At 38.4% G+C, this 25,361-nt stretch overlaps 1 protein-coding gene across 3 annotated transcripts in view; it reads left to right on the top strand.

Moving 5' to 3' along the window:
* The window catches only part of rapgef6 (Rap guanine nucleotide exchange factor (GEF) 6), a 132,855-nt gene that overhangs the window by 42,822 nt on the left and 64,672 nt on the right, over positions 1 to 25,361 (top strand). For all 3 annotated transcript variants that reach the window (XM_030153332.1, XM_030153334.1, XM_030153333.1), the window contains exons 3-5: positions 10,000 to 10,131; positions 18,574 to 18,754; positions 24,489 to 24,625. In XM_030153332.1, coding sequence (XP_030009192.1) covers positions 10,000 to 10,131; positions 18,574 to 18,754; positions 24,489 to 24,625 — 450 coding nt within the window. The remainder of the gene's footprint in view (positions 1 to 9,999; positions 10,132 to 18,573; positions 18,755 to 24,488; positions 24,626 to 25,361) is intronic.

Here is a 25,361-nt window from a genome sequence, read left to right as displayed (position 1 = left end):
CAAAACAGGGTGGAATGACAGAAAAAGACAAAGAGAGGAATTGAAGTTTTACAGGTTTAACTAAATAAGGCACTCAGAATGTATATCAGTAAGAGATTTACGATGTTGAACATGAACCGTCAACTCTAACACACTGAACGACAAGTATTTGAATTTTGACCCAGTAGTTTCTGTTTTGGGGCTCTTTTTTTCTAAATCAGTCCAGCAGCTGCTCTTTGGCACCAAGTTGAACTCCAAAAAACAGTTACACGGTCAAAACTGGGTAAAAATACTGAAAAAAAAAAAAAAAAAAAAAAAAGACAACACTGTAAACAATAGTAAAAACAAACAAAAAAAAACAAAAACAAAAAAATGACAGGGAAAACAGTGTCAAAACAAAACAAAAAAAACTACTCACCACTCTGTGTTTTGACCCCCAGATGTCTATGGAAAGCACAAGGTCTATTCTCTGAGCATGTTTTGAAAATTTTCTTATTGAGCAAACAGTTGAATTTTTATGAATATTTAAAATAAATCATACATACAGAACGCTCACTGCAGATACGATAGGGGTTAAAGGGTTGCAGACTGGTACTTGTATAAATGGAGCAATTATTGACAAAAGGACCATTTATTACATGGTCCAAATAAAGTAAATGAGACTATAATGATGCCTAGAAACAAAATGAGTCAGTATTTTTAGTGCTTAGTCTAAAAAGTCCCTTGGAGCCAGAATCCTTTGGCTGACAGTGATATTACACTTTCAGATACATCCACATTAACTTAAATTTGAAGCCCTAGCCGTTGCCCCTTGGGTGACACTGAAAATGGAGGTGACCAACACTAAGTCAGAGAACACAGGAGCAAAGAGCCGAGCAGGGACAGTAATGAGGGGAAGTGAACAGTCAGACAGAGCAAGACAGGGAACATATTAATAAGCAAGAAGACAGTTAAAGGCCGGCAGTGAGACGGGGTGTAAGGAAGGAGATGGCAAAACAAAGAGTGCAGGGAAATGAGCAAACCAGCAGAAACCAGATTCAGACATCAAATTAAGTGTTACATGAAAGGACCAATAAGTCATTTGTACAGCGATACAGTAGCCACATTGTTCCTTTGTGCTGAGGTGAACTGCAGCAGTCTGTGGTGCAGTTTGTGCTGTAACAAGCTGCTCCAAGAGATAACTGAACATATTTTAGCAACAGCTGTTTTGAATGACGCATTTTAACTGCTTAAGGTTCCCATTTTGACACACAGTTATACAAAATCTAGTAGTAATGAAAGAATTCATAATGCTGGTATTGAATTTTCCCCCTCCCATCTTCTGTTAACAGTTCTATGTAACAATGCCCCTTTCTTCATTGTTGCATACATGTTAAAATTATATATGCAAATGAGACAAGGACACTTACTTTTCACTCTAGAGACACACACTTTCTGTTTTACTTCCTTGTTTGTAGCTGTTTTGCATTAACTGAACACCGAAAATAAGTCGTTTTTGTAATGTTAAGAGTGTAGAGTTGTGGAGTCATGGATGTGTTGTCAACACACACTCACATCCCATCAAGGCAGTTTGTGACTGCTGACATCTACAGGCAGAGTGTGTTCATGCCTCGTACCCCAGCCATGACCTCACTATGCATTAACCCTTCCTGTATTTACTCAGCTGTAGGATTTAGATTGGTATAAAACCAGTACATCCAGATAAGCATGTTCCAAAAACCAGGACTTGGACTGGTATTACTTAAACCTTCGTAGCTTATCCATGTTTTCCCTCAGTGGGAATTCACATGAAATTATGAATGAATGTACTTTGTTTTTTCTTTATTTTTGTTCTCCTTGTAGATTTCACCTCAGCAGTATTATCAGAATCTTTAAACATTCATCAAAGATACACCAATAATATCATGTTTTACTGTTGAATTTGATAATTTTCTGTTATCTTTCCATTTCTGCAAGAGTAAACTGAATACTCAGGGTGGCAGACCAGCCTGGACATTTGAGAATGTCTTTTTTTTTTTTTTTTTTGCCATTTTCTGACCATATGTAAAAAAAAAAAAAAAAAAAAAAAAAAAAAGAAAGAAAGAAAAATCCACTAAAAAAGAAAATAGTTGATTAACTACTTGACAATAAAAGTAAGCGATAGTTCCAACTCTAATCCATCCAAGTGTTCATCCAAGCATTTTCTCATTGGATTTCCATCTATATCATCTCATATATCATCGTCATATCCTCCTGAGACCCAGCGATGCATTTTTGTCCTCTGTAGGGGACAAGAGTTTCACAGCTTAAAATAAATAAATAAATAAAAAATGCTGTCCACTGAAAAAGACATTCCATGAAAAATAAAAAGATATAACTGAAAAAGCTGTTGGATCAGGCTGTTTCCAATCAATACAGTTATTTAATGTAAAAAAAAAGCCAAAAACGTTTACTTTCGTGGGTCTCAGGAGGATATGTTGTGATTATTAGAGAAAGATGTGAATATACTGTCAGCATCTCATCCACGACGAGATTTCCCACTTATGAACATCATCATGTGAACAACATAGTATTAATATTTTTAATTATACATCCTATTGATCTATCCTTTTGTTTTAGCGGTTAGTGTAGTGTTTCCTTTAAATATTCAGCAGCATTGTTTGCTTGATTGTTTGTTGAACCCACTGTAATTATGATGCTCATCAGGATTCATCAGCCTCATCATATTGTCTTTCATTATTTACCCCAGCCATAAGAGCTTTTTATTATTCATCACACTGTTTTTTCCCTTTGTTTGTGTTTGTTTGTATCTATATCTATTCCATTCCACTTCCATTAACCCAGCCTTCATTTGGTATTGACTTACTCTGATTAACAACAATGGAGTAAAATCTCAGGTCCATGCAATCTCTAATGGAGAACACAATGAGTTATATGTTTTTTTTTGTTTTGTTTTATTTTGTTCTGTTATGTTTTTGCTAGCATGACGTCTTCTGGGATCTTTAACCAACCAATTTCATTCTATTACGCTCGACAAACCAGACCTCATCCATTAAAGGTCTTCAGAGTTTCCCAAAACCATTTGGGCTTCAAATGCTTTGACCTACAATGTAACAAAGATTAGCCTGGCACTAAAATGCCTTTGGGAGAGCTGGTCTCTTGTCTGGATATCCAAATGGCCAGTCTGGGCTTCATGGCTCATTTTATCACTGAGGAAATAAGGGGAGCAGAGCACTCAGGCCCACAGCTAGTTAATATCATTGTTAAAATTGGATCCAATAAGTGAAACCGTTGAGTTTTATAGAAGTCAGAAGAAGGTATTGGCCTAATATGCCATGTCTGGTTTGTGTGAATTTCTGTGTCTGTGGTTCAAAAGGAGAAATCAGGCATAATGTCTGCAAAAACTGCAGACAGGACTATTGTTGGAGGAGGGAAGCGGTCTTTATTTAGCTGTGAGTAGCCTTAAACTGCATCTTTGTGTCCATATTTAGCTTCTTATCAACGTACAAAGTGCTGACTAAATTACTGCATTTCAGTTGACAAGAAATGATAGATCACTGAATGAACATGAACAAAAATGAGGCATGAGATAGTTTCGACCTTTGGCACTTTCCCTTTTTATTATGATTAAACCAGTATCATTAAGCTCCATAACACAGTTGAATTTGTCAGTGAACTCATGCAAATATTATATCAGTCATTTACTTACAAGTTATCGATGTTACACTGTCTTGTTCAGTTTCATTCTTCACTTTAGTGTCATTTATTAGTTTTTTGTTCTTGACAGTCATCTTTAATTTATTTTGACTGATGGTTTTCTTTCTGTTATTATGATCAATGATGTGACGATGAAAAGAAATGTAGATTTGTCATTTTTTTGAGGAGGGAAGCGGTCTTTACTTAGCTGATAAACTCTCTTAAACAGCATCTTTTAAAATGTTTTTAGCTTATGAACATACTGATTGATGACTAAATGCCTTAACATGAACGTTTAACTGTAGTTGTGGATATTTCAACCATATGAATTGACATAAATTAAATATTTGTCATAAACATAATGTGGAAAACAACAACTCCCATGCTCCCACACCACTTCACCATGTTATCTTCTGTGTCTTTTGTTGTAGTTTTGATTGAAAGGGCCCTAGCGACATACACACATACATATATGCTTTGAGTTGAGTTTTACATACCGACCAGTAACATCAAACATGAGATGGTTTCAATTTTTAAGGCTTTTAGTTTGGTGCAGTCCAGTTGTATTAAGACTAAAGCAAATTTCATTGAATTATGGATTGTACAGAATGATATCAGTAACTCCTGTGTGTTGACACTTCTTTAAAATTCATATCGGTTATTAAAAAGAAGAAGAAAGAAGCGCATTTTAGATCAACACAGGAGACATGCAGCAATATTCAAATTTTTTCGCTGTTCCATAAGTAGCACAATCATTGCTTCTATTGAGGCTAACCAGCTACTTAACATTCTTTTGTCTATTACTACTTTCACATCATTTTCAGCATCAGTCATTTCTTTGTACACTTCATGAGTCGTTCAATTTTCTGTGTCATTTTTGTCAAGTGCAACTTTTGTTTATGAAGCTTGTATACTTTATTCAGATATCCTAATGTTCAATGCCAAAAAATGAAATGACTGGTGTGGTGTATATGTGTAAATAGACTTTTTCAGCTTATAATTTACTATTACAATAACATTGACCCTAAAAGGCAAATATATTGTTAACTTTAGTTCTTTCTATGACAATCAAGTAAAATTGAATTACTCTAACAGTATATTGTTCCATCATACAAGTATTCTCCTTATAAAATCAACCAATTATTTGCTTTTCTAAGCTGTGACTCCACACTATCTTTATTGCTGCATCTTACTTAGACTGAGGTTTTGTAGTTGCTGTTATAATGTGTTAATTTCCCTTGCAAGAATCAGACTGTTTTGATCCATTGTTCCCAGTTTGCTTGATTCTCTCCAGATTGTGCCTCTGTGTTGACATGATAGACTTGTACAGCCAAAGGAAGCATGCACATTTATATTTAATCTCCTAACTCTCATCCTTAATGCATGAGGAGAATGGGAAGATCCCCTCCGCCACCACCCCCTTGGCTTTTGGCCCGCTGGGAGAGCGAAAGAGTAGTGGTGTTAGTGGTGGTGGTGGGGGGGATTAGGCCAGGATTAAGTCTGAGGTGTGAATAGGAGCCACTAGACTGCCGCAATTATGTACCCCTCCCCCCAAGTCTTTTCTCTGTCTTACATTTACCACCACAAATAGATGAGCTTACTCACTCTCTGTTCTTGCCCTCTTTTCCCTTTCGTGGCCTCTGACCAAACTCGGAAATTCACTTTGATTGTTGTATATTCTGTTGTGCTTTGTAGTTGGAAAAAAAAAAAAAAAAAAAAAAAAAAAAAAAACTTGCAGAAGGAGCAGAATGATTGCCAGCTATGATTTTGAGTTTACTTTTATTGGTGTCCGTCCAGTCAGTCATACCAAGATGTTTTTATTTTATCCTTTCACTATCCTGTTTTGTGTTTCTTTACGACAGGGATGTTAAACTCATTTAGTCCAGGGGCCACATTCAGCCAAATATGACCTCAATCACGCCAAACCAGTAAAATAATAGAAAAATAGCCTATAAATATTGACGATTAAAAAGTTTCTCTTTCTTTTAGTGCAAAAAAGTAAAATTAAATTATAAAAATGTTAAAATGTCTACATTTTGAAACATTCCTTTTGCAAAAAAGATTATGAATAACATGAACAACCTTAAATGTCTTAAGAAAAATAAGTCCAATTTAAACAATATTATGTCTCAACTTATCATATATGTGCATTATGGATAACAGGGGGAAACATTTAATAACAGGCAGAATGTTGTTAAAATTTTGCCATTTAGAATTTCAAGTTGTCCTTACTTATAGGCTACTCTGCTATTATTTTATTAGTCTGACCCACTTGTGATCAAATTGAACGAAAATTAGTTTGACACCATTGACTGTTAATGTTTTCAGTGTAAATTTTGGACTTTGAAAATTCATCCCATGGGCCAGATTGGAATCTGTGGTGGCAGGTTTTGGCCCACAGGCCGCGTGTTTCCTGTCGCTGTGTCGACTCTGATGTTAAATGGATGCAGGGTGGCACCTTCATCATCACTGACTGATAACTGCACCACACTGCAAAGAAATCAATAGAAAACTTTTTCTTCCCTCCCAGTGATGGCCACTGTGACTGTCCAACTCACGTTGGTCTGTCTGCTCCTAGATCAACTCTATAAGCAACAAACTAACTTGAAGAGTCAACAGCAGACATCGGTAGTAGTTGATATTATTAGCTTATGTGGGACCTAGTCAATAACACCAACAGTCTAACCTTAGTGTTGCCTTCTGTTCGATAAGTGAAGAGTGTGATGCACTACACTGCCGTACCTAATGGGAAATGGATTTCACTTAAATACTGGTTACATCACAACTCAGAGGTAATTTCAGAACTTGTATATGTGTGTGCAAGCAGGAAAGAACGCCAGTGAAGGAAGTATGTGTGTACGTTTTACATATAAAATAGCCAGATATGTTGTTTTCAAGTTTTAACACTTGTATTTGAGTGAAACAGGGTCATATAAGGGGTATTTCAAACTACAATAATATAAGGTTGTATGGTCGAGGGTCCAACACAATTAAATACTGTCTGTGCATTAGTGTTAGTGTTGGGAACTGTAAAGTTGATAACTGTATTTATCCCATAAAGACCCAAACATCGACCGTCGACCAAAAGCATGTACTGATTTAAACTGTTCATCCTCTAATTCTATCAATCCATGTAAATAATTGGTGTAAAATGCAGTTTGTCATCTTTTCATGGTCATCAGATATGACCCATTTGGATGTTCAGAGCCTCCGTAGTTACCGTGGAAACACTGTCATCTGCTACAACATTGATTCACCAGTAAAACCCATGGTGTTGGATCAATGATTGGTTTCAATGATGGTTTATGTTCAGTTAATGCTATATTGTACTGAAAAAGTCACTTTTTTTAATCAATTTTTTCTATTTTCATATAATAACCTTTGAATTTACTCAGAGCTTTTATGAACATCCACATGGTCAGTTAAATATAGGAAAATAGATTATTTTCACTGGAAAAAATGCAAAATTCAGAGGATAATCTTACAATAAATGGTGATAATTCACTTGGGAAAGGTTAAATAGAGAGAAAAATACATTTGAGAACTGCCACAAAAGTCACACTGGGTCCTGATGAGTTAAATTTAAAGTTGTATTAATAGAAATCTAGAGCACGGTGTGTTGTCTTAAATTGCAAGAATCCAACCTAATGGATGCACTGTATTAGTGTTTCTATATGTATAATCCCTGAATGTATAAGCTTGTATATAGTCTATTCTCTTGAGTTTGTCTGTTTCGCAGTTGTAGCTTGATTTTTATGCCGCATATTTCAGTTAAGAGATATTAAATAGTCCCAGTCCAACTTCTCTCTGTAATCACAGTGAAATGCATCCCCGCCTCTCAGCTTTGCTTTTTTACTCAGTTCAATAAGGCAAGATGATCAGAGATAATAACTTCTTCCTTGTGTTTACCATTTGGGTGTCCTTGATGATTGGTTTAGAATGCCTAATGTTTTGTAGATCCATTCTACACACAGTAAATCTATCAGACTTATTGGTGTTTACCCTTTAATATACCATATTATGAGCAAGCCACTGAACTTTGTAGACTCCACCCCTCAAGTCCTGTGTTTCCCAGTGGGTTTTGAGAGCAGCGAGTGGGTTAAGTGCTGATGGGGGGCACACAGTACAAACAGGCCTATTAGAGACGAGTACTGTAAGGGGGCAGCTCCCCCAGACTCATTGTCTTTAATATTGCATGTTGGCATCATGGTTCAACGCAGCTTCAGCTAGCTCCCAAGCTTCACTCCGGCTTGGTGCAGCTTTGACTCTACAACTGTTGGTGTGATTGTTAAGGCGTGTATGCATGCATGTGTGTGTTGGGATGGTCGGTCCTGTTTGATGCGGTGATGGATGAGGTTTGCTGTAGGTTTGCACACTGTCGCAGGAGGACATCTTCTCTCACCCTACCCAGATCCAAACTGGTAAGAATAGAATAGAATAGAATAGAATACCTTTATTTGTCATTTTAACACATGCAACGAAATTGAAAGTGCCATCCAGTCTATACATCATATTTAAAACCATAAAAATGCAAGGCTCGTAGTTCAGAGGTGGCACCTTCTATGTTTTCAGGAAGTGGAGATATAATCTGACTTACAGTCCATATTTAGGTTCAAAATCAGCCCTTCAGAAGTAGCCTTTATAGAAATACATCTGTCATAGAAGTGCAGTCACACAGCTCTTTCTTTACTGTTAGAATTCAGAAAATGTTGAACCTGTCCAACTTGATAGACAGTGGATATAAAAGCTTGACTTTTACAGCAAATCATTAAATGTATCAATGCTGAATATGTCATTCCTGTAGCATCAGATGAAAAAAAATCTTTTTGTACCATATGGTTATTTGCAGCTTTAGTAGGACTTACAGTAATAAATCAGAGTGAAAGTGATAAAATCATTCTTTTGATTAAAGATGTACTCTGCCTCCAGCTCACAAGAGAATGTATTCTGTATTCTGTACTGATTCACTACAGAATGAATCCAGGAGTGTTTAGTGGTGTTTCTGTTTTATGTTTTCCTGTGGAAGTAATAAAATACTATATGTATGATTTTAGATGTAAAGGATATCATATGCAATGCTATTATTATATGTAATATGAGTTATGATATAATTCCATATGTTATGTCTACCTTATGGAAGACGATCACCACAAAGTCTGACTCTGGATGTGTTCTGTATTCTGTACTTGTTTCAATCTGATCTTTATGTGAACTGACTCACAACCAGGATCCCAAAGATAAATTCAGTCAGCAATAGCATAAATCCTCTAGAGTAATTTTTCTCAAACACAATCTAAGTGAGAGTGTGGCGGTAGGATTTATTACAATGGAAAACTTAGGGACACGTTAAGTTACAGAAGTGCAACTACACATGAAACACAATCGACCAATAATGTGAGCTTTCACAAAGTCTGAATTTGTTCTGCTTATATTATTTTTTAGATTGATATGGGAACACATTTACACATGCACTTGACACTACTTCCAATGACCAGCCAAACATTAACCCAAAAAATGAAGAAGTAAATAAATCCAGCTGTAGCAAACATCCTCAACATCCCGCCCTGAACAGTCCTTGTGTTTGTACTTGTTTGTGTGTGCAGTAATTCTGGTAGCAGGTGTTTAAAGCCAACATTGATCTACTAACATTAATCCACCACTTCTGTTTTGTTTCTGAAGCTCAGAGTTTCATGGATTCAGGATTGCCTGAGTTGCAACCACAGTATGGCTATTTCGCTGTGTGTAAAAATGAAATGTTTGTTTTTTTAGTTCAGGTTTCTTGCAGTTCAGATTGAAAAGTGTGCAGTGTTCTAAGGTGACAACAAACCAGAAACAGAAAGATTTTTTTTGCCAACCATCAGTTTTTCTAGTGCAAATTGTCCTTTTTATCCTGAAATAAACAATCTGAGCTCCATGAATAGATGTCTTTGATGCCTGCTTGATTTATTTGCTGAAATGCCAGAGTGTGTGTTATTTTCTTTTTGCTGGCTTGAATAAACTTGTGTGTTTCTAGTGTCTTTGTGTTTCTCATTCGTGCTGTGTGTGTGTGTGTCTGGACAATGTGCACATGTAGCAGACATGTTAACAGCCACTGCCAGGATTTGTGGTTTCATCATTTTGTTAAGGTTATGCCAGTAATATAAACCCAGGCCTCTACCTCTAACCCAGCCTCATCTATCAGAAATCATATCAGGCCACGTTAATAAGCCAAACATGACAGACAAAACCAGCTGTGGCTTTCAGGCTGATGAAAAGGTTATTTGTGTGTTTGTGTGTGTTTGCTCCCGTTAAACTCATATCCTCTCTGTTTTCTATCTTTCTGCATCTCTCTGTCTCTCTGAACAGCTTCCTGCTGACCTCAATAAGATGCACCTAACTGACCACACCCATCAGCAGGTGATGCACGTGCCTCCCAGCCAATCAGGATGCAGCATCGCCAGCGACTCAGGAAGTAGCAGCTTATCAGATATTTACCAGGTGGGGGCTTGTTTTCTTGTTTATATCACTTTAGCTTTAAATAGGATTTTTTTTTCTCTTTTTCAAAACCACACATGGACTAAAGGTAACGTGACTTTCTGTATATTTTTAGGACATGTATAAAAATAATCCTACATTGATAATTTCCTAAAGACCCACTTTGGCTCATTTCTACATGTTACTTTTAACTCACATTTTTAAGACATTTTCTTTCACCAACAGAAATCTTTTTTTTTTCATCATGTTTACATTTCTTATTATTATAATAAAATGTAATTCAACATTTTTCAGTATTTTGTGAAACATTTAATAATTCATGTTTACAAGCCTCAAACTTGCAAAAATATTGTATGAAATGCCATAATTTCTACATAATCTACTAAGGGCGTTTTCACACTGTGTACCCGAGTCTGTATCCGAGTACATTGGGCCCCAAAATCCACTTAATTCTATCAATGGGAATGCAAACGTTCCGTGCTTGAGTACCATACTCAAGTACAGCTGAGAATAGTAGTCCTGGCTACGAACTGCGTGGACTCCAGCATTCTACATTGCGGTGTGAAAGCGATCTGTGCCCGAGACCGGAAGTGACATAATCACCACACTGACAACAGAAGTGACTTAATCACCACAAGACCATAGACGCCACTCCTGTTGTCTCTTGAAAAAGCCTCGGATCCACGTGGCATGGACTTGCCTTATCGACCAAACCACTCAGTGATATATCAGGGACAACAAAGGTCGCTCTTCTTCACTTTGCCTCAAACAGGCTAACAGATAGAAAAGTATTGCCACCTTTGTAGACAAATGAACAGAGCAGTCGCTCGGTTGATGTCATAAGGGTTTGTCTTCTTCTGACTTCCACATTTGTTAGATAGCGACAGAATTTCTTCCATATCGCCACCTACTGTTTTGGCCCTGTAACACCCACTCGTACTCGGGCACGGGCTGCAGTCCGTGCTTGTGAACGCAACATCTGTGGGAAAGGTGTGAACATATCCAGGTACGGCACGGATCTGAATACCCAGTGTGAAAACACCCTAACTCTTCCACAATCCAAACAATGTGCCATTAATTTTTTTATATTGTACTGAAGTATGTAAATTCAGGAGAAGAGTGCACATTTAATTAGGAAAATAATCCACATATTATAGAATTGTGATATATTTTATTTGCATCCCAGTAAACATGGGTCCAGATCTTGGATTCTGACTTTTAGTTTGACTTTTAGAAGAAATATAACTTTAAGAATACAACTTCTTTCTATTAACATTACTATAGTTCTGGTAGAGACAAAAATGTATTTTGTGCAGCAGATGTTTAGGTTACCCACGTGCAGCGTCACCTTTTTTTAATGACATTTCCACAGAGGAAAGATTTGATAAATGCAAAATGTTGGATTCCTCCCCCTGTTGTGTGTGCATTGACATAAAAAAGAGATACACATACAGTCCAGTGACAACCAGCGTCTGTAGCCCTTCCACCACACTGTGATAACATCTGGTCTGTGGCAAGACGTATTTTAGTGATGGCAGAATGTTCCCAGCTTTTTGTGCTCTCATTCTGTCTGTCTAAATGCAGTGGATCTGTCTGTCCCATCCCCTCCCTTTTAGTTATCCTTGGGATACAGTGAGCTAATAGCTAATTATTGTGCATCAGAGGTGCATCCTGGTGATCCTTCTCCCTGTGTACATCCTGCAGCGAAAGGAAAGGTCACACTCAGAAAAATAAACTTCACCTTTCAAGCTCTGTCTGTACCTGTGCTACAGGTGCAGATGCTGTAAAGCTGTCAGTGTACATATTTTATCTTGGCAAAGAAGGGATCTTAGTTCTGTTCATTAATCCTACCTTTTGCAGCTGCTGTTAATCAAGGTTGTTTTGTTGTTTTTTTTTGTTTTTTTCAAAACAACAAACTAACACTAATTGCAAATTAAACCACAGCTAATTAACATAATGAAAATAAAAGTATGATTAAGAGCAAATGGAGATGAGAGACTTTAAAAAAAAATCAGTTGTCCAGGTTAGCGGGTGTTTTCTAACTGATAAACTGCAAGTTACACAAGGACCGTTGGATTTAATCTTGAAAACAGCTTTTGTGGAGACTTAATCTGAATATCATTGTAGAACCAGCCTGACAAATGTGTGTCTTTGTGTGTAGAACTCTTGTACTCTCTCACTAAATGAAAGCTTGACATAATGGTTTAAAATTGCTAGAGCTCAATGAACTCAGGTGAATGTTCCACATTTCATAGATGCTTGCTTTTAATGCTGATATTCTTAGTATCTTATTCTCTTGTTGCATTCATTGCACTTACTCAGCTGAATGCTCTAATGTTAAAATTAAAAGTATTCCAGTTTTCCAGACCAGCAGGTCTTTATTATTTCCTCTTGTATAAGCTTCACCTTTATGTGACATTTTTGAGCGTTCGATAGCTCAGTGTGCTTTGGAGTTAAATGCCTCCAGAGGGTGAGGTATTTAAATGGCTGCAAATCAATAATCCATAAAAGGGTACATGACAAGCCTGTCGTCTTATTATTTCAATCCCTGAGCTCTTATAAGCTTTACACAGACCCAGAGATTCCCAATAAATACAAGACCCCTTTCACCTTATTACTTTAGCCATGCTGTTGTTTTGGAGGTGTTGCTGTATTTGATTTTTTTCTTAAATACCTTTGTTGCCTGCATGCTGATCTTGTAGGGGTCACTAAGAAAGGATTCCTTTTGATTTCAGCTTGTAAGCTCTGTTAGTAGTTGTCACCATTACCTACAAACTAATGAGCTACTTCCAGATTAATGAGTCACTGATTGATCCCCACTGCTGTTCTCCAAGATAATGAATACTTTTGTATCGGAGAGAAATTCCATTACCATTACACATTACTGTTATTACTTTTCCCCTCATATTTTTGCACATTGTGGATGGGAAAATATAGACATTTTTTTCTTTTTGTTCACACAGACTTACTACAAATAATTTGTTGACATTTTGGCACTGTCAATCATGGATAATTAAATTGTGAATTTTAAATTCAAAACAAAATTGGTTTGACTCAAGTCTTCAAACTAGGCTGCAGTATCTGAAAGCTGAGTAAGAAAAGTAATCCCTGTTAAACTATAGGCTTGGTATTCCCCCGGGTTCAGTCCTGGGGCCCTTGCCTTGTAGTTTCTTTGTATATGACCTGCTCACAAGTTACCCAGAGGCTGGCTGTCAGCTTTATGCAAATATAGTGGAGAACTAACTAACTGCATACTTGGATAGATGAAATAAAGGAGGTCGGCACAACATTGTAGACCTAAATGTGTACAGTCAGATTTCTCCACAAAGGCCTGTGAACAGTGGAACAGACTGGCATTTTAATTACAGATATAAAATATTTACTACATGTATTTTATTCCACTTTTATATTGTGGTTTCATGATTTCAAATTGCATGTTTTCATCATGTGTATATGTTTATAACTGATTATGTAAATGCCTTCATAGGACAGGGATTGTGAATTAGTGGTATCTTGAAACTCTTTATGCAACACAGTGGTTCTAATGCTTGATGCTCTTGACTGCATTTATAGTACAATAACAGAAATGTGACAAATCTTTTTGTACAATCAAAATAAAGTTTCTAAAGGAGGATGGGATGGAATGGGTTAGTAGCAGAGTAAGCCCTGACCATGAAGTGCAGTGCGCTAAAGCCACGACTGGGATTGAGTTACTTCAGAATTGAGAAGCTGACAGACCCACTCATGTTTGAGACGCAAAGCAACCTAAAATGACATTGTTTAGATAATTTAAACTCAATCTCCCACAGCCTGTCCTCCCTAATCAGCCTAACTGAGAGTGTTTGCAGATTGATGCAAGTCAGGTCAGCCCAGGTCAGACGTTTAACACGCAGACCCGATCTCTTCACCCCCAGATTAGATATTTATCACACGGATCTGATCCCATCGCTTCGTCGCTGACCCAGCTCTGTGTTTGTTCACAGCTGTCTTAAAAAGCCGACCTTCCCTTCAGATGTGCTCCTCAGCTGTCAGAGCAACTGTTTTTCTGCAGATTTTTTTTCCTTAAGTTTTTTTCCCCCGTTTCCTTTTTTCTTTTACCTTGACTCAACCCAATATAACAGGGGTGTCGATGTCATTTTAGTTCAGGGGCCACATTCAACCCAATTTGATCTCTAGTGGATCAGACCAGTAAAATAATAGCATAATAGCCTATAAGTAATGGCAACTCCAACATTTCTCTTTGGTTTAGTGCAAAAAAAAAAAAAAAATTAAATTATGAAATTATTTACAGTAATAAACTATCCAAGCAAAAAAAAGATATGAATAACCTGAAAAAAAATGGAAATTTCTTTAGAAAAATAAGTGCAATTTTAACAATATTTTTCCTCAACTTATCATGTATAGATGAGCATTATGGATCAGATCTACAAAGGCACAAAACATTTAGTAACAGAGAGAATAGTGTTAAAATTGCTCTTAATGTTCTTAAAACATTTAAGCTTTTTCATATTTGTTCAGGTTATTCGCATATTATCATTAAAGGATAATTTGTTAATGTAAATATTTTTACAGTTTAATGTTATTTTTTGCACTAAAACAAAGAGAAAAATTTGGAGTTGTCTATATTTATGGGCATAATGTAAATTTTTTTTTTTTTTTTCACATTAAACCTAGAAGAAAATTAGGGGTCATTACCTATAGGTTATTATGCTATTATTTTACTTGAGAACATATTGGTCTGCATGTGGAACCTGAACTAAAATGAGTTCGACATCCTTGACTGTTAATATCATCAGTGCATTTTTTTCACTTTCCAAATTTATCCCCTGGGCTGGATTGGAACCTTTGGCGGGCCGGTTTTGGCCCACGGGCCACATATTTGACACCCCGTAGTATAGTTTGCTTTCCTCCATCTCCCAAACACTTCAACTTTTTCACCTGCTTATTCTTTCTCTCCTTCCTTTCTTCTCCTCTGCCCTTTTCGTACTTTACATCCCCTTTCTGTCACTCATTCTGTATTCTCCTCTGCTCTATCCAATTCATTCCTTTGCTTTTCCCCTCTCGCCTCTCTCATCTGTTATATCCTCTGTGCATTCCTACCTCATTTTTCTCTCCTTTCTGCTGTGACAGCTGTGTAAGATGTGGTGGCTCTCGAGCATCCTGGATCAGCAGGCTGATCTGATGTCCCCCGTCTCTGAGATACAGTCTGTCCTCCTCAAACTTGTTAAGAAACCCAGGGAATTGGTCTTAAAGGGCATGTCCTGTATTCTCAATAAAGTGCTCTTGGAAGGACTAGCTGATTTTTTAAGTGTCACAGGCTAAAAAAAAGTGAGTGATGATAAAGAAAATGATTATTGTTTCACTTCATATCAATGTCTAGTAAAGTTCATTCACAGTTCTTTTTTTCCCCCATAAAACTTAACAATATGCAGAGATGAGAAGTAACAAAGTACAAATACTTTGTAAAGTAGAGATTTCAGGATTCTTCACTTTTTTGTGTTTTTTTTTTTAAATCATGTTTTTATTTTTACTCCCAACATTATACCACAAATATCTATGCTTTCTTCCTCTCGCAGTCCTGTTACTGTAGCTTCAATACATTTAAGGGGAATCATTGTTTGTCTTCCCAACCTCAAGGCCAATTTCAAATCAGTAATAAATGGAAAAGGTGATTCCTTGGTTTATACATTGACACGTCTCACACAAGACAAAAATATCCTAAAAGATAAAACAAGATCAAAGTACCTTAAAAAAAATAAAACACATCTCTGATTTTGGGATTTAGTGCTAATTTTTTTCATTGTCTTGATTTAATGTAATGTTAAATTTCTAAAATGAATGAGTTCTTTACTGCTGGAGTGTTTTACTCTACATCACTTTTGCTGACCCACTGATTATACTTAAGTTTTTTGCACAACTGCACTCTCTGTAGTTTAATGCAGAAAGGATGTGCATCCACAAACCCCAATACATTCAGTCACAACCAGTTGTTTTCATTGATTTAGTCATTTCTAGTGGTGTTTGAGAAAAGACATTAGAAATTAGTTTTATCTAGGGCAGGGGATATATTCATTCTAACAATTCTGTTTTTATATATTAGGTTAGAATTAATGGATTTGGTGCAGAGCAGTGAAACCAGTGTGGGGTTTTTTTGGAGTCCGCTAAATAGCTTGTCCAACTTATTTTACTCAAATCAGATTGGACTCCTGCTTGAACTTGGAATGGACTGTTAGCTTAATTCCCGTGGCTTTGGAAAAAAAAACTATAAACCTTTTGGCCAGGCACCAAATCTCCACAGACTCCAGGAGCTTGATTGTTGGTTAGGGAGTCCATTTTGTAGTACGAACAGGAGGAAATTAATTTCCCCAGCAACCAGTACACACCAATCAAGTCTAGTCAACAATGATTGTGCACGTGGTACCTGCAGGATAATACTGTCACTGAATGCATTAGATTTGATCAGCGTGGTCCGAGATGACCATTTATCCTCTACCTGTCTTGGTGAATCCATAACAACATAGCAATGTTTGTTCTTTGAAACATAGCCAAAAATATACATTGGAGCACTTCCCAAATCCATTTTTACTCCCACTTTTACTTTTTTAGCACAGTAAAGTAGCGGTAAAGTGTGTGTCACCCAACAGACAACAATCATGCTTTGAAACTGAAGCCAATGTGGAGATATCTTAAAATGTAAAATCAATGACTTGTGTTGAATCTCACATGCTGACTCCCATTAAAACAAATTGGTGTTTAGTAGCAATATATCTGGAGAAATAATAAATCAGTAATTATTTTCCCAAAGTATTCCCAATATCTTGTGCTTCTTTAGTCCTCCAATAGGGGTACTGATGGGGTCCTTTTTAACTCACCAGCTGATAGGCCATAAGCTATTGTGAAGGCGCTGTGTCCGTCATTGTCTTTGTTTTCATGAGCAAATTTTCTTCTCTGATGAAACTACTGGTCGAATTCATTCAAATTTTATATGTTGCTTCCTTGAGACAATGTATACAAAGTTTGTACACAGTTTTGAGAAATTTAGGTTTTTGAATTTTTGACTAATTTTTTAAGTGTTAAAAAATCTGCCTAACTTTATAATTTGTCATATTTTGATGGCTTAGAGATATCAATATGGTTACTACTGAGCACTAATACGAAGTCATATATGGACATTCATTTAATTTTTTCTCATTTAATTTCTTCCTTCCTACCTCCCTGTGAACTGCTTAATCCTTGTGAGGGTCTCAGGGGTGCCGGAGCCTATCCCAGCTGTCTGACGGTTCAAACCATCCAAAAAACTGTTGTCACACACTACATAAGCCAGTAGATCAGTTCAGTCCAGACAAATCCAGCTCCTTTGGTAGGACCAAATACCAGGTGTTCGGTCCAGGGGAGGTTTAACCAGTGTGAATTTGTTTCAGAACAAATGTACTTGTTAAAGCGCTGTTAGTCATAGTTGTAGTTTGGCATGTTTCATCCTTCACTCTTCTCCTGCTTTACTGTCTGAATCAGCTATGCTCACTTCTGTTTAATCCAAAACACCATAAACCAACCAATTCTTGTTTTATATAGTGTGTAGTGCATAACTAAGTAAAATCTGAGTGAATGCTTTAAAATTCTTTCGAAACATAACAGCAGTTGAAGTAAATCTCAAACATGCCAGTTACCACATTATCCACCTGGAAGAGTCAACAGATGGCTTACAGCACTGCCGTTACCACTGGAGGGCCGCACCTCTCACCTCTGGGTTGATGGTTCAATTCCGAACTGACCTTAAAGCCCATATACCCCATGAAACCATTGACTGCCAACCATCTGCCTGCACCGCACAAGGGAAATGTGGGAGAATATGAATTATTACCGGTGGATTTGAATATCTGGCTCTGCTCCTCGAATTTGGGGCTTTTCTAGCTCAGGGTCACGGGTACAGCTGCTTAATCCAAGGTTATTCCACATATTTTATGTGGAAAGTACGTCATTGAAAAAATGGTCATAAAATGTAGAATGAGATGGAATTTTTAATAGCATAAGCCCGTTACAAAATGTAGATTTTCTCACTGATTTGATGTTCTTTTTTCTACAACCTTGGTGTTATCTTTCACACCTAAACTGAATCCTTGATGAGACTGTAGATTGCAGATGTAGTAGCTCTGTTGAATTATTCCCTTTAGATTTTTTTTCTCTGAAGATGTCCTGTAAGGTTGCTGAACAATCCGATTTTGGTTGGGTTTGGTTCAGCTAACAGACTTTAATGCAAGGACTGTTTAACGATTTGTGTTACTAATTTCTAGGTCACATCATTACTCTAAATTTAACCTTGAAATCCATAAAATTGTGTTGGGAATTGTGAATACAGAGTACAGTTGTGTACAGTCATGGTCAAATGCTTCTTTGTATGAACTGTTACCAACCACTGGACGGCCTTGTCTGTTGTCTTTGCTATAGGCTACAGAAAGTGAGCTGGGAGATGTGGACCTGTCTGGGCTTCCAGAGGCTGCTGTAGACAGTGAAGAAGAAGAGGAGGAAGATGAAGACCTGGAGAGAGCCTCAGACACTCTTCTGGGCCGAGACCTGGTCCGAGAGTGCCTGGAAAAAGACCCAGCTGATCGCAATGATGACGACATTGGTGAGTTTTGTGTTTGCTGCTGTCAACTCTGTGATTTCCTTATGGTGAGACGAATAAAGTCTTATCTTGTCTTATCTTTTCATAGGTTATCTTAAAAAAAAAAAAAACAACAACAACTTGCTTGCCTCTAATAACACGTATAACTATGAGTTCCAAAACATCCCCCTAAGATTAATAAAATATTCTGGTTCTGGTACTGTCTTGATAAAATCAACTAACTGAATCTAACAGAGGTGCGTTCCTACATGTGACTGAGTTTCTATTTTTGGACTGCACATCCACAAGACCCATCTATCATTCACTAAGCACACACAGAGAAGATACACAAATGCTGCTCTCACAAAAGACCCCTTGCAGTGGTCTCTACAGTCCAATGCCCTTCTAGTGTATGTTTAAGCAGGCAATCAGAGAAACAACCTCATTAGTGGGACTCAGCGGGGTCCAGGAGGAGAAGGTGACCACATGAGTGAGCTGAGAGAAGTTGTAAAGGCTTGGCCTGCTGCGTGCCTGCTGTGAGGTTGGCCTTCTCATGGCTTTCATTGGTTGTTCAGTTCATTGACAAGTTATTCACAGGAGAGCTGCAGTGAGGAGTTTAACAGAGGAGGGGAGGACCCAAGTCCATTTCAGATGTCACATAAATGCTCCATTAATAAGCTTAATGGCTGATTCAATCAATAGTCGACAGCTGTGAAAAGGTGCATGACACAGTACTATCAAGATAAAGATAGTATCACAATACTGTTTGATGCAACCATCTACGATATATCTTAATGTCCATTTAGTTGCAAAAAGAAGGAATTCTATATTTATTCATGGTACTGCCATGTCTGATAATAGAGTTTGACAACTGAGATCCATCCATCCATCCATTATCTGCTGCTTATCTGGGGCCGGGTCACGGGGGCAACAGTCTAATCAGGGATGCCCAGACTTCCCTGTTCCCAGACACCTCCTCCAGCTCTTCTGGGGGGACTCGGAGGCATTCCCAGGCCAGCTGAGAGACATAGTCTCTCCAACATGTCCTAGATCTTCCCCGAGGCCCCTTCCCGGCGGGACATGCCCGGAACACCTCCCCAGGGAGGCGTCCACGAGGCATCCGAAACACATGCCCAAGCCACCTCAGCTGGCCCCTCTCGATGTGGAGGAGCAGCGGCTCTACTCCGAGCTCCTCCCTGGTGACTGAGCTCCTCACCCTATCCCTAAGGGTGCGCTCAGCCACCCTGCGGGGGAAACTCATTTTGACCACTTGTATCTGGGATCTTGTTCTTTCGGTCATGACCCAAAGCTCATGACCGTAGGTGAGGGTAGGAACGTAGACTGACCAGTAAATCGAGAGCTTCGTCTTTCAGGTCAGCTCCTTCTTTACCACAACCGACCGATACAGCGACTGCATCACTGCAGACGCTGCACTGATCTGTCTGTCAATCTCACACTCCATCCTTCCCTCACTCGTGAACAAGACCCCAAGATACTTAAACTCCTCCACTTGGGGAAAAGACTCCAACAAGGGCCAACAAGGCTCCATAAGACTCCTTCTTCAGCTTGACGGCATCCCTTAATTCCGGGGTCCACCACCAGGTTTGGGGATTGCCGCCACCACAGGCCCCGGAGACCTTGCAACCACAGCTCCGAGCAGCTGCTTCGACAATGGAGGTGGAGAACATGGTCCACTCAGACTCAATGTCCCCAGCCTCCCCTGGGATCTGGGAGAAGCTCTCCCGGAGGTGGGAGTTGAAGACCACGCTGACATCGGGCTCTGCCAGACATTCCCAACAGACCCTCACGACACGTTTGGGTCTGCCGAGTCTGTCCAGTTTCCTCCTTTGCCAGCTGATCCAACTCACCACCAGGCGGTGATCGGTTGACAGCTCTGCCCCTCTCTTCACCCGAGTGTCCAAAGCACGTGGCCGGAGGTCTGATGACACAACAATGAAGTCGAACATCGACCTCTGGCCTAGGATGTCCTGGTGCCAAGTGCACTTATGGACATCCCTGTGTTCGAACATGGTGTTTGTTATGGACAAACTGTGACTGGCACAGAAGTCCAATAACAAAACACCACTCGGGTTCAGACTGGGGAGGCCGTTCCTCCCCATCACCCCCCTCCAGGTCTCACTGTCGTTGCTCAGCGTGGGCATTGAAGTCGCCCAAGAGAACAATGGAGTCCCCCTTCGGAGCACCATCCAGCACCCCTCCCATGGGCTCCAAGAAGGCCAGGTAGTCTGCACTGCTGTTCGGCCCATAGGCCGAGACAACAGTGAGGCACCTGTCGCCGACCCGAAGGCACAGGAACGCGACCCTCTCGTTCACCGGGGAAAACTCCAACACATGGCGGCTGAGCTGAGGGGCTATGAGCAAGCCAACACCAGCACGCCGCCTCTCACCGCAGGCAACGCCAGAGAAGTGGAGAGTCCAGCCTCTCGCCAGGGGTTGGGTTCCAGAGCCCAAGCTGTGTGTGGAGGTGAGCCCGACTATATCTAGACGGTATCTCTCAACCTCCCTCACAAGCTTCAGCTCCTTCCCCTTCAGCAAAGTGACATTCCATGTCCCAAGAGCTAGACTCTGTGTCTAGGGATTGAGTCATTGAGCCCCCTGCCGTCGACTGCCACCCAATCCACATTGCACCTGGCCCCTACGGCTCCCTCAGTGGGTGGTGAGTCCACCGGAGGGTGGGTCCACGTCGCTCTTTCGGGCTGGACCCGGCCAGGCCCCGTGGGCCACCAGGCACTCGCTTACGAGCCCCAACCCCGGGCCTGGCTCCAGGGTGGGGCCCCGGCTGCGCCATACCAGGCAATGTCACGATCCTTAGGTGTTTTGTCTTCATAACTGAGATGTAAAGATGCACAAATAAGTTAGGTTGAGCCTGGAGTTGGTTCAAATGTCTGCACGTTTTAATAAAATGTGGATATTTGGTGCCATGATGATGATGATGATGAAAGATGGAAGACGAAAAAACTCAACAGGTATAATGGTATTTTTTGGTATAATGATGTTATACCAAAATGTTGTCATATATACATTTACAAAATTCAGAAAACTAAGTACTAACTACGTGTTTATTAAACACCTTCAACAGTTTGAACAGAACAACTTGAAACAACTGTTCTGTCTTGTTTTTTTTTTGTTTTTTTTGTACTCATATTTTCATCTAGAGGGCCAACGTGTTGTTTGGTGTCTTCCATCTTTATGGGTTGGTTCTGCTGCATGTCAGTGCCAGATCAACTGCCCATTTGCGCATGTTAACTCTACTTGGACAAACTGACTCAAATACATTGCTAGAGACATTCAGAGTCATTCTGCGCTGCAGATGGGTTTTTAAATTTTTAATCAGATTAATCATGATGTTGGGTTAATCTGTGTTAATTTGTCAATTTTGACAGCCCTAGTTGTAACATAACTTTTTTTTTTTCCATCTGAGAAAATGAAACATTCAGTTTGCATAATGTGATTGAAATGGTATATATGTGAAAATGTGTTTGACAACAGTGATTACTAAAGCATTTGTCAGGCAAGAGACTCAATAACAAATGGAATGATCAAAATTGTTATATTAATATTAAAGGTGTGTTGATTCATTCCCAGCATCGACTGAAACACTGAATAACACACAAGGAAAAATACTCCCCTGGCTGGTAGCCTTTAAGTAGCTTAGTGTTTTTCTACCCTACCTAACTTGGCTAACATTGACAAGAGAAGATGAATTAGTAAAACATCCTTTCATTCATCATTCACTCCTCTAACGGTGTCTTTATTGGCAAAGAAACATTACAAAGCCAACCTGTTGAACTTGGACAGCTTGTGCCACATCCAGAATGCCTGCAGGAAATGAAAGCTTACTCAGCTACGTTTTAGAATAATAAATGAGCTTGTTTATTTGCAAGTGGCCACTCAAGATGCGTGTGGATACATATTAATACCAGATCTGAACAGGCCCATTGTGTTGGAAAATAACTGTTACCCAAGTTGAACTTCATACGTGATAAGCATATCAATATTTTCAAATTGTTAGTTAATATAGCTGTATTTTTGTTTTTTTCAGCAAATCAAATGACATGTTGATTGGTGCAGACTGTTTTTCTTATTCTGTCGTGAATAATGTATCAGTCATTAAAATGTGCATGAAACAAACGTAGATAACTCAGTGGATTGAATCTGCTTATGTCAAACTTCAGGTCAAGTCCACATGGATGCATGTATTTTTACCCAAATCCTTGTCTAGTATGAGTTTTAGTCAATTTATCTCACCAGATTGAGGATTTATTACTTCATAAGGGTTAGCTCTCACTCTAATTATCATCTTCTGAATGTAATCTCTGCTTTCTTTGTCCTTCCTGTTGTTATTTACCAAAGTCCCATCTACCTTGTCCACCAAGATGAACTTAAAATGCTGTGACTGTTTGACCCAGTTATTTTTAAAGCCCAAAAGGAAACGAGGCAGAGAGGAGCAGAGGAAATGAATGAGGTGATAAAAGCAGTGGAAATGAAAGGGAGTTACTGAGCCAGACTGCATAGTGTGCAAGTCGGAGCTAGGTCATGGTGTTCTTTGTCAGGGATAGTACATAGTGTAGACACGATTTATAAAAAAAAAAAAAAAAAGAAAGAAAAAAGCAGTAACAGAATGGTTTATGAAAGTGTGTCTTTAGCCATCATGGTAAATCTGTACATTTTTAGCATGAATTAGAAAACAAATAATGCCTTTTGACTGCAGATGATCAATATTTACAGCTTTTATCCACATATCTGTTGTTTGTTCTTGTGCAAAGTGCTTCTTGTGTCATATGCAGGTAAGATTTTCAGTATTTGTCTTGCCTGAGCAAATTCCATCAATATCTGCATTAGTTTGATAATATATTGTTCAGTACATATTGTACAAATTGCTGTTCTAATTGTGTCGTAGTAGAGTGTTTTAATATGTATATTTGGCATATATACAGTGGGGCAAAAAAGTATTTAGTCAGCCACTGATTTTGCAAGTTCTCCTACTTAGAAAGATGAGAGAGGTCTGTAATTTTAATCAGAGGTACACTTCAATTATGAGAGTCAAAATGAGAAAAAAAATCCAGGAAATCACATTGTAGGATTTTTAAAGAAAGAGTTTTAGATGGCCTTTAGATTTGTTCTTTTTGCAGCATTGAAATGAACACGCATATTTATTTCTCAGTCACTTTTTTTCCGATACAAGAAAATACAGGAAATATGTGCACAGCCTTAAAAGACACAAAAAACAGAACTAAATGGGTTCTAAAGGTTATAGTCAGTATTTAGTGTGACCCCCGACCCCATGACAAAAAGCAGCAAAAACTGTTAGAAACATCTGGTATGTGTTGAATGAAACCTGGAATAAAAAAATCAGAAAGTGAAAGCCAAAAATGTCATATTGTCTGAAGAAAAGGAATAAAGACATGTTAAATGTAAAAGGAAGGTCACACTAAATACAACCACTTTGATTTTCACGGAAACGTTTGTTTTTACTGCTATACATTACTGTAGTAAAAACAAAAGTTTGCAAAAACAACAAATGCTGCCTAAAACTTTTACACAATATTGTATATATTTTTTTTAATTTATTTTTTGTTGTATTGATAATTTCTTTCCTACTACTTTTTTTATACTTGAATGGAGCAACTGTAACACCCACTAATTCTCCCCTGGGATGATTCAAGTATTCTTATTCAGATTTTTCTTTTCTTTACCAATTTGTTTTCTCTCTTCCTTATCTTTTTTTGCCAAATAGAGCAACTCCTGGAGTTCATGCACCAGCTTCCTGCCTTCGCCAACATGACCATGTCGGTGCGGAGGGAACTGTGCAGCGTCATGGTGTTTGAGGTGGTGGAGCAGGCGGGCACAGTCATCCTGCACGACAAACAAGAGGTATGAGAGCACCTATTAACAAACTCAATATGAAAAAATGTAAATGCATGTCTTTATCCATTGGTGCAGTTACAGAGAGCCATGAAATGGTTGCTCAAGAAACCCAGTTTTTTGTTTATTTAGTTATTAGTGGGAGTTTTTTTTCTCCACACCCCACTGTGAATCCAAACTGGAGCAATTACCATATGTAAATCCTGTTTTCAGTCTGTTCGCATCATTAACATTACAACACTGAAGTCCCTTAACAATTAAATAAATGTTAACTTCTGTTGAGCACAAAATAAGATGTTTTTCTTGTTAATTGTCCATAGCAAAATATTTTAATGGGGCCATTAATGTAGTTATAAGTACAAGAATGCATTTGTTTTTCATTCAGAATGGAAGCAAAACCCAATGAGACGTGTGACTGGGCTGTAGCGAGGAAAGCCGATAAGAACCAGATCCCTTTAATAAAATAGAAAATATATAAAGGACTGCACAAACAGGCTGAAAGTATGTAGGCCAGATGTTGGTTGGTTCTTTAAAAATCTGACAGTGTGTTAAATTCAATTTTATAAAGATTAAGTAGTTGAATAGGTTTAATTGAGTCTTTGAGGTTTTACTTGCTGCAAAAAATATCTGGTTTCATTTATCTATTTCAGCCTCTTTCCAATGAAAGTCAAAACTTCTGATGGAACTGATAAACTGTCTTTTTTTTCTACTGTCTTTTTACTTTATACCTGCGATAACCTGTTAG

Source organism: Sphaeramia orbicularis, chromosome 14 (assembly GCF_902148855.1).
Source record: "Sphaeramia orbicularis chromosome 14, fSphaOr1.1, whole genome shotgun sequence".
In the NCBI taxonomy this organism is placed as follows: Eukaryota; Metazoa; Chordata; class Actinopteri; order Kurtiformes; family Apogonidae; genus Sphaeramia; species Sphaeramia orbicularis.
This window is presented reverse-complemented; position numbering and strand designations above follow the sequence as displayed.